This window comes from Equus asinus, chromosome 26, assembly GCF_041296235.1.
Source record: "Equus asinus isolate D_3611 breed Donkey chromosome 26, EquAss-T2T_v2, whole genome shotgun sequence".
NCBI classification, from domain to species: Eukaryota; Metazoa; Chordata; class Mammalia; order Perissodactyla; family Equidae; genus Equus; species Equus asinus.
This window is the reverse complement of record NC_091815.1, coordinates 24,603,028-24,615,267: the sequence shown is the minus strand read 5'-3', so window position 1 is coordinate 24,615,267 and position 12,240 is coordinate 24,603,028. Positions and strand designations below refer to the sequence as shown.

Here is a 12,240-nt window from a genome sequence, read left to right as displayed (position 1 = left end):
AGGATGGCGTGGGGTGAGGGGGCTAAGCCTGTGTGTGGGGTTGTGTATGATTTTAAGATTCTGTAGTGTGTGTGTGGTGTGAGCAAAAGCTACTTACTGGAGAGTGCACTACATGACTTTGTGATTGTGTGTCTAGGTGAGACCGTGTGGCTCCACACGTGCCTGAAATTGTGTGTGGTGAAGCCTGTTTGTGGGGTTGTAAATAATTCTAAAACTGTGTGTGCGCGTGCATGCGTGCGCACCTGCCTGGGAGAATGGAGGTGTACATGACCTCATGATTGTGTATGAGTGTATGAGATCCTGGACCACTGTGTGTAGTCGTATGAAGTTATGAAGCTGTGACTTTGTGGTCCGTGCAGGTGCCCCTAGGTAGCTGTGTGTGTGTGGTGGGGTCTTTGCAAGTAAACGACTGAGGATGCATGTGTGAAGGAGTCTCGATGTGCAGATACGATGAAAAGCCGGGGTTCTTTGTGGACCCCTGTGGGGGTGTGTGTGTGCCTGTGTGTGTTGCCCTCCCCAAGACAAAGCCATCCTCCCAAACACGGCATCACAGATGCACGAGACGCCAGGGTGAGGCGGCCGGCCTCCGAGGGAGCTCCCAGCTGTATGGAAATGCCGCCATCTGCTGGGCGGCCCTGCCCCTCCCCCTTTGGGGCAAACGCAGCTGGGCTGCCCGTTTGGCCTCCAGAAGGTGTGAGGAGCAAATGGGCAGGAAATTCCGTCTTCCCGGCTCAGGGCCCCTCCGTCCCTCCCGGATGAATGGGGGGGCACCCCGGGCCCTCCAGAAGCCCCTTAGTATTCCAGGACCACCGCGAGGACAGCTAGTCAGGAGCAGATGTCCTGGCCCTCGGGTCATAAGCACTCGCTCCGTGCCAGGTGCAGAGCAAAGCCCTCTGGATGGAGTAAGATCCCCCAAGATAAAAAATGTTAATATCTAGAGGCTAATACTTATAGGGGGGAACCCGGGTTCCATTTGTACACATTCTTCTTTTAGAGAAGTGAGACTAATCCGTACAGCAGAGCCCGGCATCCGGAAGTGCTCAGTAATTTTCAGTGAATCCAAGAATTCCCTGTAGTTTTCTCTTGATCCTGAGGACTGGAGTCAGGGAGGGGAGGCGGCGAAGGCCGTGCTCGACTGGCGCAGAACATCCCGGCTTCCTTGGCACGGGTTTTCCCTCTATACTGCTCTATTCTTCTGCCCCCCTTCTCTAGTTAATTCCGGTCTCCCCCGTCAGCCCTCCCCCCCTGTAGGAGGCCTTCCCTAAACACTCCCTAAGGGGTCAGGCCACTCCTCTGAGTTCCCACAGCCCCCTGCCGTTCCTCTGTCCCCGCCCTGACCACTCTGGCCTATGGGGTCTTTCTAAGCACAAATCTGACCACATCCCTCTCCTGCAGACTCTTCCATGGCTCCCCAGGACCTTCAAAAACACCCCAAGATTCTAAGGCTGACATTTGGGGCCCTCCCTCCACATCTCCCCTTCTCAAACAGGTTCTGTGGCCCCAAAGCGCAGAGCCAGACCACCCGGGCCAGTTACTAGGAGGCAAATTAGGGCCTGTACTGAGGTCGGTGGAGGAATGAGCTTTCCGTCAGAGGAGACATTCAAACGGAACTTGGACAGCCATTAGAACCAGCTGTGGGAGGAGATAAATTCATGGCCTGGATAATAATTTTGGAGGGTACTGGATTCCAGGTCTGAGATATCTCTAAACCTTTAAAAAGAGTAAAAGCCAGCCTTCTTGAGGGTTTGTGCCAGGCACAATAGTGTTTCATGTGACTTCTCTCATGTCTGAGTGTGAAATGTACTTTAAGGGATTTCCAAGTGTCTTTTTGGCTATTCAGGACTTGTCCTTGTGTGCCAACCTTAGAGCCCACAGGCCATGCTGAGGTGACATTTGAGCAAAGACCTAAAGAAGAGGAGGGTAAGCCATATGGATCCTGGGAAGAAACATTCCTGGCAGCAGGAATAGCAAGTGCAAAGGCCCTGAGGTTGACCATGCCTGGCACACTGATATTCCCTTGGCTTCCTCATTTCATCCTTGTCTCCACTCAAACACACCCTCCCAAGAGGCCTTCCCTGACTGTTCCAGCTAATCTAAAACAGCACCCCAAGTCCCAAGACCACTCCATCTCCTTACCATACTGTTTTTCTTTACACATTCATTACCCCAATACCTGACCATTGTCTGTTTCCTTCAAGAAAACATCAGCTCCAGGAGAGCGGAACTTTTTATCTGATTTGCCCACTGACGCACTCTAGTGCCTAGGACCAGGCCTGGCGGTGGGTGCTGAGAAAGTATTAGCTGAGTAAGTGAAGGAATGAGGGAGGTACCATTATTAATCTCTCATGAATGAGGAAACTGAGATGCTGGACCCCTTGCCCCAGGTCCCAGGGCTTGCGCATGGTGTGACCTGGGAATCCAGAGCCTGGGGTAAGCCTCAAAGCGGGCCCAATCCTGCCCATCAGCTGATGCCACGATGCAGCCTAGTGCCCAGAGCATCTTAGGACAGCATCCTAGGCCGTGTCATTTAAGAATCTCGGGGTGTCAGTGTCTCAGAGGCTGCATGTGCACGAGTCAGGCCCTGCCCTCCCCTCGCGCCCTCCAGCCTTGAGCAGGTGTGGCCCACCAGCACCCTCCCTGAGCCAGCACCAGGCTTGGGGAGAGGCCCGGGAACCAGTGGGCAATGAAGCATGTGCCAGCCCCAGTGCTAGAGCCTTAAGCCCCAGGGGCCAATGGTGACCAGTGGGGGACAGGAGGCACAGGACAAACGCACTTCCTGCTTTCCTGCCCTGTGGGTGGACAGGTCTGAGTCACATTTCAAAAGGCTCCTCAGAAGGTTCCATGGGGCTCAGTGTGTCACCCGCTGCAGTGGCTCTCTGTCTGTCCACAACTCACTTTCCCCAGGATCACAGTCCCCAGACACACAAGCCTGTCTCCACCTCTGCGTTCCCTTAAGACAGCTCCAATCCTTAAAGCCACATGCAAAGAAAAGGCAGGCCCCTCCTTCAATCCTGGGCCGTCCTCAAGCTACGGAGTGCTGGGGACATCGGCCAACCCTCCCCTGGGTTAGAGCCAGTCCATCTTGGGGTCGGGGGGTGGGTCGTGCGCAAATTTTAATTCTTCGTTGCACATGTCTGTGAGCCTTTTAAAAATTCTCGAGTTCAGAGGTTCCATTTGGCCCACAGAGTTTTAAATACATTTTATCACAAACACCACGGAAGGTCTTCCGAAAATCTTTAACTGGTGTTAGCACTAAAGCTGGCGGGAGCAGGAGAGGCTGGGACAGCCGGGGTGGGGGCGCTGCCCAGCTGGCACAGAATATGGCAAAGCGAGAATGCCCGGTGTGGCCTGGTGAGCCCCAGGGAATATCCGCACAGCCTGAGCATGAACTGTCCCTCTACCCCTCAGCACCACTCCACTAAGAGTGGGCACCATCATGCCCCCACTTCAGAGAGAAGGAAACTGAAGCAGGAAGGTGCCCTGACTAGCTTCACATAGCTGCCATCTGAGCACCTACAGGGAGTGCCTCGCTCAGCCGTCAACCCAGCCTGTGGAGTGGGTACTATTATGACTATTTTATAGATGTGGAAACTGAGGCAGAGAGGTGACGGAACTTGCTCAAGGTCACACACGCCAGCAAGCGGTAGAGCTTGGATTTGAATTCGGGGCAGTCTGGATCTCCCACTCTTAAACAACCCACAACCGTGCCGTCCAATGCAGGAGGCAGCAGCCACACGCGGCTATTTAAACTCAACCGGATTAAAATGGGAATTCCTCCCACCGCGCAGTTAGCCCTAGCCACGCTTCATGCAGTCAACAACCCCCCGTACTGGCTGCTGGACTGGACGGCGCAGACAGAGAACTCGGTGAACATCGCAGAAAGTTCCGTTGCCAAGTGCTGCTACACGGTCTGCCTGTGTTAGTTAAAAGCCAACATTTAAAAATTGGAGATTAATCTAAAAATCTCAATTTCTGGCTTCTACTGGAAAATCAGAAGATGCAGCATCTCCAGCCCCCTTCCCCCAGGGCTGCAGCAGGCAGAGCGGGCAGCAGCTGCCCTCCTGAGGGGCCACCTCCGTGCGCCCCCACCCCGAGCCCACACTCCGACTTCCAGAGCAGCCTGGCCGCTACCTGGCTTCAAAACCCCTGGTGCCATCCTCTCTTCTCTTTTCCACAGCTGGGGAATCTGGGGCCAAAGAGGGAGACGTGTTTCCTGCAGACGGCACAGCACATGGGAAGACACGCCAGAGCAGGACCCAGGCTTTCGGATTCCTGGGCCAGGATTCCAAACCAGCCCTGATCCACTGAGGCAGCTGCTCTGGGCTCGGCAGCCAGTGAGCCACTGTGTGCGATGACCCGAGTCCCGGACCTCACCCCGATGCCCCCATCTGGAGACTCTCCGGACACAGGAGTGTGGCGTCGGGGATGGACTTTATTGGACACGTGGCCGCCCAAGCCGTGGTCTGGGAGCACTGGGGCCTGGGCCCCAGTATTGAGTTTGAGAAGGCCCAGAGCTCAGGGCTGTTTGGATCGAGGCCACAGGCGGCTGGTGAGAGAGCCGAAGAAGAGGTTCTGCTTGCTGGATTTGGAGAGCTCAGCCAGGCGCTGCTGCTCCTCCTGGGGCCGGGGACAGACAGAGGAGGGAGGGTCAGCCGGGGCGGACAGAGCCTCCTGCCACACTCCCAGGTCCCCAGCCCTCAGCCCAGGGACCACCGTTCTCAAACCTCTGCCCAGCCCAGACTCCTTTCCCCAAACCCCCAGGACACCAGCCAGACACAGGCAAGAGCCAGCTCTGAGGCGCAGGAGCCCAGACTCAAGTCCCAGGTAATCTCACGATTCCCTTCCCCAGATCCCAGGGTCCCTCCCCTGAACCCTGGGAACCTACCCCAGACCCTTCACCAGACTGCACTGTCCTGCTCCCTGGGGCCCCCAGTGCCCAGCCCTGAGCTCTATGACCCCTTGTCTAGACGCTGGGGTATCACAGATCTCCAGGGACTCCTTCGGGCACCCAGGAGCTCAGAGTCTACTCCCAGGGACCCAACCCAGAGTCTGGTCAACCTCAGCATAGACCCCTGGGAACCTCTTTCCCAGACTCAATCCATATTCTTAGCCCTACTTCCAAACGACCAAGATCACACGAAGCCCCAGAACTCCTTGCCCAGACCCTTGGGCCAAGTGTCCAGGGATCCCTCCTTCCAGACCTACGCAAGCCCCTCAAGGAGACCCCTCTCCCAGACCTATCTCAAATGCTCGGCGTTTCCTGCCTCCTCTTCTCAGAGCAGGCTGGAGACCAAGTCACACAAGAGCCCCGCGGGGCAGGCGGTACGGAAGAGAAGGTATCAGGGCGGAGACAGGCTGCTCCAGGGCTCCTCCTTCAGGAGCCCGGGAACTGACGTGGTGTCCCCACCAGGCTGGGGATCGGAGCGCCCACCTGTTCCAGCCGGCTTTGCCGCTGTTTGAAAGCCTCCAGCGGGTCGTCCTCCAGCGCGTAGTGCTCCAGCACCGTCCGCACATCCTCCACGCTGTTCAGGGCAATGGCTGCGGGCACAGCAGGCGAGGGTCAGCCAGGGTGGAGGCCAGAGCAGGCCAGGGCCCATGAGGGTAAAGGTCGAAACTGCCTGGAACGCTTCTCAACACTCTAAAAGGGCACCCCTGAACATTCCTGAGCACCCCCTAAGTACTCCAGAGGGGCACCCCAAATATTCTAAGAAGCTTCTGAAGACTGCAAGATGCTTGTGGATCGCCTGCACCTCGAGTACCCCATTTTACAGGAAAAACAAGCTAGAATCAAGTGTCTGTCGTCCCTCTTGAGGGTCAAGGGCTCTGGGGTCAGAAGCCAGAAGGTCAGGGGTCAGCCTCACTCTTGAGGAAGGCAGACAGGTCCAACAAGACACGGTCATCGGAGTTCCCGTCCCAGGGCCGCAGGGCGACACCATTGTAGGGCTGCAGGCGGAAGGCTTCCTTCTTGCAGTCCACGACTACCACACGGGCCGGGTCCCGATTCAGACAGGAAATGTCCTGCAAGTGGGCCATAGGTCAGATTAAGGCCTGTGCCCCTTCCCTCCCCACCAGGAACCCCCAGAGAGAGAGAGGGAGACAGATAAAGACACACACAGATACACGCACACACAGCACTGCACACTGGGATCACCACAACGGGGCCTCCCCAAGAGCAGGCTGGGATGACAGCACCAAACCCCCCAGGGAGCTGGGGGCTAGTCACAGCCCTGGCACGCAGACAGGCTGATGTGCAGGTTCCCTGAAAAGGGCGCCGGGTGCTCATGTGGTTAACCACTGCCCCAGGTGATTGTTGCAGGTCTGCAAACCTCTCATCCAGACAAAGAGGTGCAGACAGATCTACCGCAACACACGGGAGCCACTCAGACAGGTACCCACACACAGACCCTCCAAGACCTCAATCACGGCCCACGTCCTTCTGCACCCTGAAGAACTACGTAGACCCCCAGGCCCACCAAGACATGGTCAGAAACCCAATAGCCACTTAGACACACAGATGCTTGGAACCAGACCAACAGAGACCCATTCACAGACTCCTGGACCCCTGGATACATTGCTGGTGACAGCAACAGACCCCAGATCAAACCAACCCTAATCAGAGTCTCATATAAGCTACTACAATTACACAATCCCAGAGACACTCAGTTCCAGTCACAGAGACAAAAAACAGCTGCCAGCTTTCACGTCCCTACCCCTAACCCCCAACTGTCTTCCTTGGGGAGACCTCATTTCCCCCCACACCCACTCCCAGACTCTGGGGAAGGGAGAAGGGCCTAGAGGCCCAGCCCAGACTGAGGGCGGGCTGCCATCCTGCTAGAATCAGACCTGGACCAGAACCAGATGTAGGGTTGAGGCTGGGGTCAGAACTGAGTCCTCTTTCCCTCAGGAAGTGCCAGCTCCCCCAAATCCCAGAGGCCCACCCATGATCCCCACATGGCACCTTAACATGGTGCCCATCCATGTATCTTGTGGCGTCCCGGAACAGGCGGTAGGAGATGAAGCCGTGGGGGTCCACGCTGTCGATGAGTGGAAACGCAGTCTGGGTGGGATGGGAGAACACAGTCAGGCTGAGCCCCGGCCCTGCAGATCCCCCGCCACATCGACCCCCCTCCTCTGCCGGGGGCCTCACCATGCCAGTCTCCGACGTGAAGATGACGATTTCATACAAAGGGGCCAGCTGCTGGAATAAGGTCTCAATGCCCGGACGCTTCTTAAACCTCCAGCCCGTGGCCAGCTGGGGAGCAGTGAAAGCAGTGAAACACCAAGACCCAAGGCCCCCAAGGCTCCCAGGACGACAAAGACCCAGCCTGGAGACTCCCAGAACCAGAGTGCTCTCCCCCTGTCTTTGTGGCCCTCGGGGGGGGTCAGGAGTACATGGCTGTGACTGAGGGTCTGAGAGTCTGAAGGGTGTGGGGCCCAGAACACCAGCCGACTCCTCTGCAGCCCTTACTTGGGGCACTTACAACAGCCTACGGGGCAGGGGTAGCACCACTGAGGCAAGCGGGCCAGAGAGGGCATACCTCCTCCCCAGAATCACACAGCAGAGCTGCTCTGAACCCCAGCCTGGCTCCCGAGTCTACGTTCTTAACCACATCATCACAATCCGGCCACCCTGCTCTACCCTATGTCCCCAACCCGCTGCCTTCCCCAGGACACACCGACCACTCAGGGTGCAGGAGGACGCCAGTGAGCTCCAAGACCAGGGTGTAGGGCGGCTGGTAGTAGGGCTCCCGCAGCGGGTCTGGGAGAAGGCAGGGGCTGGTGGGCTCGATGATCATCTGCGGACGGAGGACAAAATGGGGGCACTCGGGGAGACAGGGAACTGGGGACGGGGGGATGGGGCCTGGGCCCAGGGCTCCTGCTCACCTGTCTGTAATCTTTGAAATATTTGTATGTCCGGCGCAACTGCTGTACCAGGATTGGATCTAGAGAACGCCAGGGCAAAAAGAGATTCTAAGATAAGCCACTGCTCAACCTCCCGGACAAACCGGAGTTTATCTATCAGAAACCGGTCTACACTCCCACCTGGTTTGAACCAGCTCATTTCTAAGCCCAAAGGTAGAAGGCAATGACATAGCCGCCAGGTAGGAACAGATGTTTTTATTCACCTGCCCAGTTTTAACCTGAATCTTTATACCCACACACCACCCCAGGTATAAAACAGAACATTCACACGCCTGCCCACTTAAAACCCACACACGGAGAGACCTGCGGACATGACGCCAGTATATTTAGTCCGTTTTGAACCTAGGCTTCTAGATCTGCCCGCTTTAAGCCAGGACGCTGAGTCTAGTTAAATCACAGTGAACATATACACACAGCTGGATACTTCAAACCAGTGGTTCGCAACGAGGAGCAATTTTGTCCCCCTCTTCCGGGAAATTGAGCAGTGTCTGGAGACATTTCTGACTCCAGTATTGATGTCACAACACTGGCATCTAGTGGGTAGAGGACCAGGGTGCCGCTAAATATCTTACAACACACAGGACACTCCCCCACAACAAACAACTATCTGATCCAAAGAATCAATAGAGCCAAAGTTGAAAAATCCTGGTTTAAGCGAATATACTGAATCCAGTTTAAAACAGGCATCTTACACGACTGCCCACAGTTTTTCTAGTCCAGTTAAACAACTATTTACGGGGCCTGCCTTTTCCAAAGCAAAACGTCAGAACCACTGAAGCTAAGAAACACACACGTTTTCAACCTGCAAGTTTACCTGCCCAGTTTAAATCAGTACGCTGATTTGTTTAAACCAGTATGATTCTACACCTGCCCAGTTAAAACAGCATACTTTTCCACCTGCCTAGTTTAAAACAATCAATGTACTAACATGCTGGTTTGCAAACTCCCCCAGCACAAACAGGTGGCTTTCTGGACTTACCAATTTTGTTTTTCTCCTGGAAAGGACCAGGTGTGACAGAATTGACAACTACTCTCTACTATCCAATTTGTCAGAAACTCCCCCAAAGCTGGTTAACCAAAAGGGGGAGGGAGGACGGAGGCATTGTTTTGGAAATGAGGAGCCGGGGGAAGAAAGGAGGCTGTCATAAAGAGGGGGTGAGGGACTGCAGATGCTCAGATCTAAGGCACAGGAAGCCATGTGTCTGGCAACAGAGAGCCGGGTCTCCCCAAGCACTCCCACCCCGGATTCCCCTCCCCCACCCATCCCTGACCATCTGCTCCTGGGCTGAGGGGCCAGGGAAGGGGGCTGGGGCTCTGTGATGCCCCTCCCCCCAAAGCCACCCAGCTGCTGGATCCCCCACCCCCTAATGGAAGGAGAAGCCAAGGGCATCAGATGGGGAGGGAAACACCCCTACAAATGGCAGAGCAGGGAGGGTCAGGGGACCCCAAAATCTGTGTCTGTTTACTCACCATTGTCGAATTCATCGGGAATCTGGGAGGCAGAGAGAAAAATGGAGGGTTTGGGATGGCAGAGGCACAATCCCATCACACCCAGAAAAGAAATCTCCAGGGCCCTGGGAGGAGTAGGCAAAGGTCCCTGGGAGGAAGAGGCTCACCCCAGACCAGAAATGAGCCTGCACAGACCTCAGGGGAGGGCACCCACAGGAGGAGACCCCCGGCAAGGCCTCTGGGTCTCTGTCCCCCTCACCTTGGCACCAGTTTCATCCACAGAGTTGTTTCCTGCAAGGGAGACAGGGATGAATGAGAGGCCTGGGGGCCTGGTCTCCTGGGTCCTGAGGGAGGAAGAGGGCAGGGCGCTGCACTCCTGGGTCTGTGGCAAGAGGGCTAGAGGCATGGTCTACTGAGATCAAGAGAGGAGGGGGCTGGTAGCCAGGACCCCTGGGTCTCCTGGGTTTCTGAGGGATAGAGGGACTTGGGGAGGGCTGGAGTTTTGGGTGCTGAGGGCAGAGTAGCTTAGGAAGCCAGTCCAGGCCTGTCTTTCCCCATCTTCCTCTCTTCCCACTCACACCCTGTAGCCTAGTACAGGAACCAACTAGAAAGAGCAGGACCTTGAACAAAGTGAGTAAAAGGGAGACTTCCCCCATTTCCAAGGTAGACGTTCTAGTTGGCTGCCCTATTGAGGGAGGAGCCAGGGAATGAACACAGGGGAGCCCTTAGAGGAAAGAGGAATAGGTTCTGCAGTAGAAAACAGGGCCAACAGAACAAAACTGGGGGGGCAGGGATATGTCCCTCACCAAAGATATAGACGACGCTCACGGTTCCACCGGCACCGAGAAGCCCAGCAAGCCAGAGGGCAACTTTCTTGGCGTAGCTGGGACCCTCCGTGCCCCGCTGCTGCTGTGGCCCCTGGGCCTGGGCCTTTGTGCCAGCTCGGCTCCCGATTTCTGCTGCCTGCAATCGAGAGAGGGTAGGTTGGCCAAGAGAGAAGAGAGAGAAGGTCAGAGTGCTTCGGGCACCCTGGTCAGAGAAGAATCAAGGTCAAGAGCAGGGAAGCAGTCACCCACATGGCCTCCCGCTGATGTGTCCCTGGAGGGGCGGCCAAGAGACTGGGTCTCTGAGAATGGTCAAGAACTAGACTCTCCGGCGCCAGGATCCCAGGAGTTCAGGAGTTGACAGGCCGGGTGCCCAGGATCTTGGAGGCAAAGGACTGGAGGGCCTGGAGCCCAGAAAAGCAGACGAAGGAGATGAAATCCGGGAGCTTGGCTGGACATTGGGATGCTTGCAGCAAGGCAACGGAACACACAAGGCTATGGGACGGGGGTTTAAAGCCTCCGGATGCCTGGGGCTCACGGTAGCAAGGCAAAGAGAAGGGATGGCAGCAGGGGCTTGTGGAAGTAGGGCACGGAAGTGATGGACTGCAGGTCAGAATGGCTGGGTCTCTGTCAACATGGAGGCAGGTCGAATGAGAAGCCCGAACATCCACCTCGCCACCACCACCACCAACTCGGGGAAACACCCCCAAGGCCAGCGTCCCGAGGCCCTCGCACTCAAGTATTACCTGAGCGGCCACTGAGATGGGAACAGGTGACCCCCCCTCCCCAGGCGCCCACGTGGGGTTCAGAGGAAGTGGGGTCCAGAGGATGCGCTTGAGCCCCCAGCATCTAGCCGAGGGGAGGAAGCGTTGCCCACCCCAGGAGGCAGGGAAGCGCGCCCAACGCGGGCGGCGTTCCATTCAGCACCCTGAGGCGCTGCGTCCCAGAACCCCCGGGCGGGGACGGTCCACCCGGAGCTCCAGGGAAGGGAGCCTGCACCCGAGGGCCACCCCCGTCCTGCTCACCTGGTCCGAGGCCCGGGGAGGCGGCGTCGCCAGCCTCGCGCACAGTCCCCGCGCGCCGAGCCGGAGCCCGCTTCGCAAGCGCAGGAGCAGCGCCGCCGAGGCCGCCATCTTGCGCTGACGCCACGCGGCCCCGCCCACTCGCTCCCTGCACTCCCGCCCCGGGCCGGGGCAGCAGCCAATGGGGGCGCAGGGGAGGGGTGGGGGGACGGGAGCCCGAGAGAGACAAAGGGCTTCGGGCGGCCCGCCGCGGGCGCGTGCAAGGAGTCAGCCGGCGCCACGCCCTCTGCGCCCGTCGGGTGACCAGCGCCAGCGTAACGGGACGCAGCCGGGCTGCCGGGCTCCCGTGCTCCGCGGGGAGCTGCGGCCGTGCGCTAGGCGCCCGGTGGCTGCCTGATTTGTCCTCGAGAGGAGAAGCTGCGAGTCAGGCGGCTCGAGAGGCGGGCTCCTGGCGCGGGGCCGTCTGTCTTCTCCCGGGAGTCCCTTGGGAAGGGCCCGGGGAGCCAGGGACTTCGTGGGGCCAGGGAAGCACCGCCGCGTCTGGTGGGTCGGGGTCGTGGAGAGAGGGGTCCGCGAGTTAGAGGTTACGGGAGCCACGACGATGACGCTCACTCGTTAGAGAGGAAAAAGTCTGATACTATTTGTGTAAACTTAGAAAACATGTAAAACGACCATATAACGCTTTGGGATAAAGACTAACGTAGTAAAAGTACAAAGTTAGGCAAAAGTCAGGCGTTCAGGGCTGTGGTTACCCTGGAGGGGCGTGGACGGGGCAGCCGCTGAAGGGGGTCCTGGCTGGTACATACTGTTCCTAAGCTGGGCGGTGGGACACGGGTGTTCCGCACATCTTTTATGTGTCCAAAATAGAACATCCCAAATATTTTAGAATACATCTCGTATTATATTAGTAAAAAGACATGTAAATATCAAATGAGGATGGTGAAGGAGAGTCAAGGTTTACACTGCTCCCCACTCCCAGCCCCAAGCCATCAAACTACAGCAATTCTGGGGTCACTGCTGTG

General features: G+C 57.1%; 1 protein-coding gene across 1 annotated transcript; it reads right to left on the bottom strand.

The window, feature by feature from the left end:
- Window positions 1–4,412: 4,412 nt before the first annotated feature.
- Window positions 4,413–11,624, bottom strand: TIMM50 (translocase of inner mitochondrial membrane 50). Its single transcript, XM_014860199.3, has 11 exons — window positions 11,222–11,624; window positions 10,179–10,335; window positions 9,632–9,663; window positions 9,394–9,415; window positions 7,885–7,943; window positions 7,677–7,796; window positions 7,148–7,252; window positions 6,959–7,057; window positions 5,862–6,018; window positions 5,432–5,538; window positions 4,413–4,617 (listed from the first exon to the last, which is right to left on the bottom strand). Exons 1-11 carry the CDS (start codon window positions 11,327–11,329, stop codon window positions 4,516–4,518), a joined length of 1,068 nt encoding a protein of 355 aa, XP_014715685.2. The 5' UTR covers window positions 11,330–11,624; the 3' UTR covers window positions 4,413–4,515.
- Between the last annotated feature and the right edge of the window lie 616 nt (window positions 11,625–12,240).

Excerpts from the sequence above, each read along its gene's own strand:
- TIMM50 (XM_014860199.3), bottom strand. The coding sequence starts at position 11,329 with ATGGCGGCCTCGGCGGCGCTGCTCCTGCGCTTGCGAAGCGGGCTCCGG. Across the intron at positions 7,797-7,884 it reads ATTTCAAAGATTACAGACAG|ATGATCATCGAGCCCACCAG; the intron begins GTGAGCAGGAGC and ends CTCCGTCCGCAG. Across the intron at positions 7,253-7,676 it reads TCCTGCACCCTGAGTGGTCG|CTGGCCACGGGCTGGAGGTT; the intron begins GTGTGTCCTGGG and ends ACTGCTCCCCAG.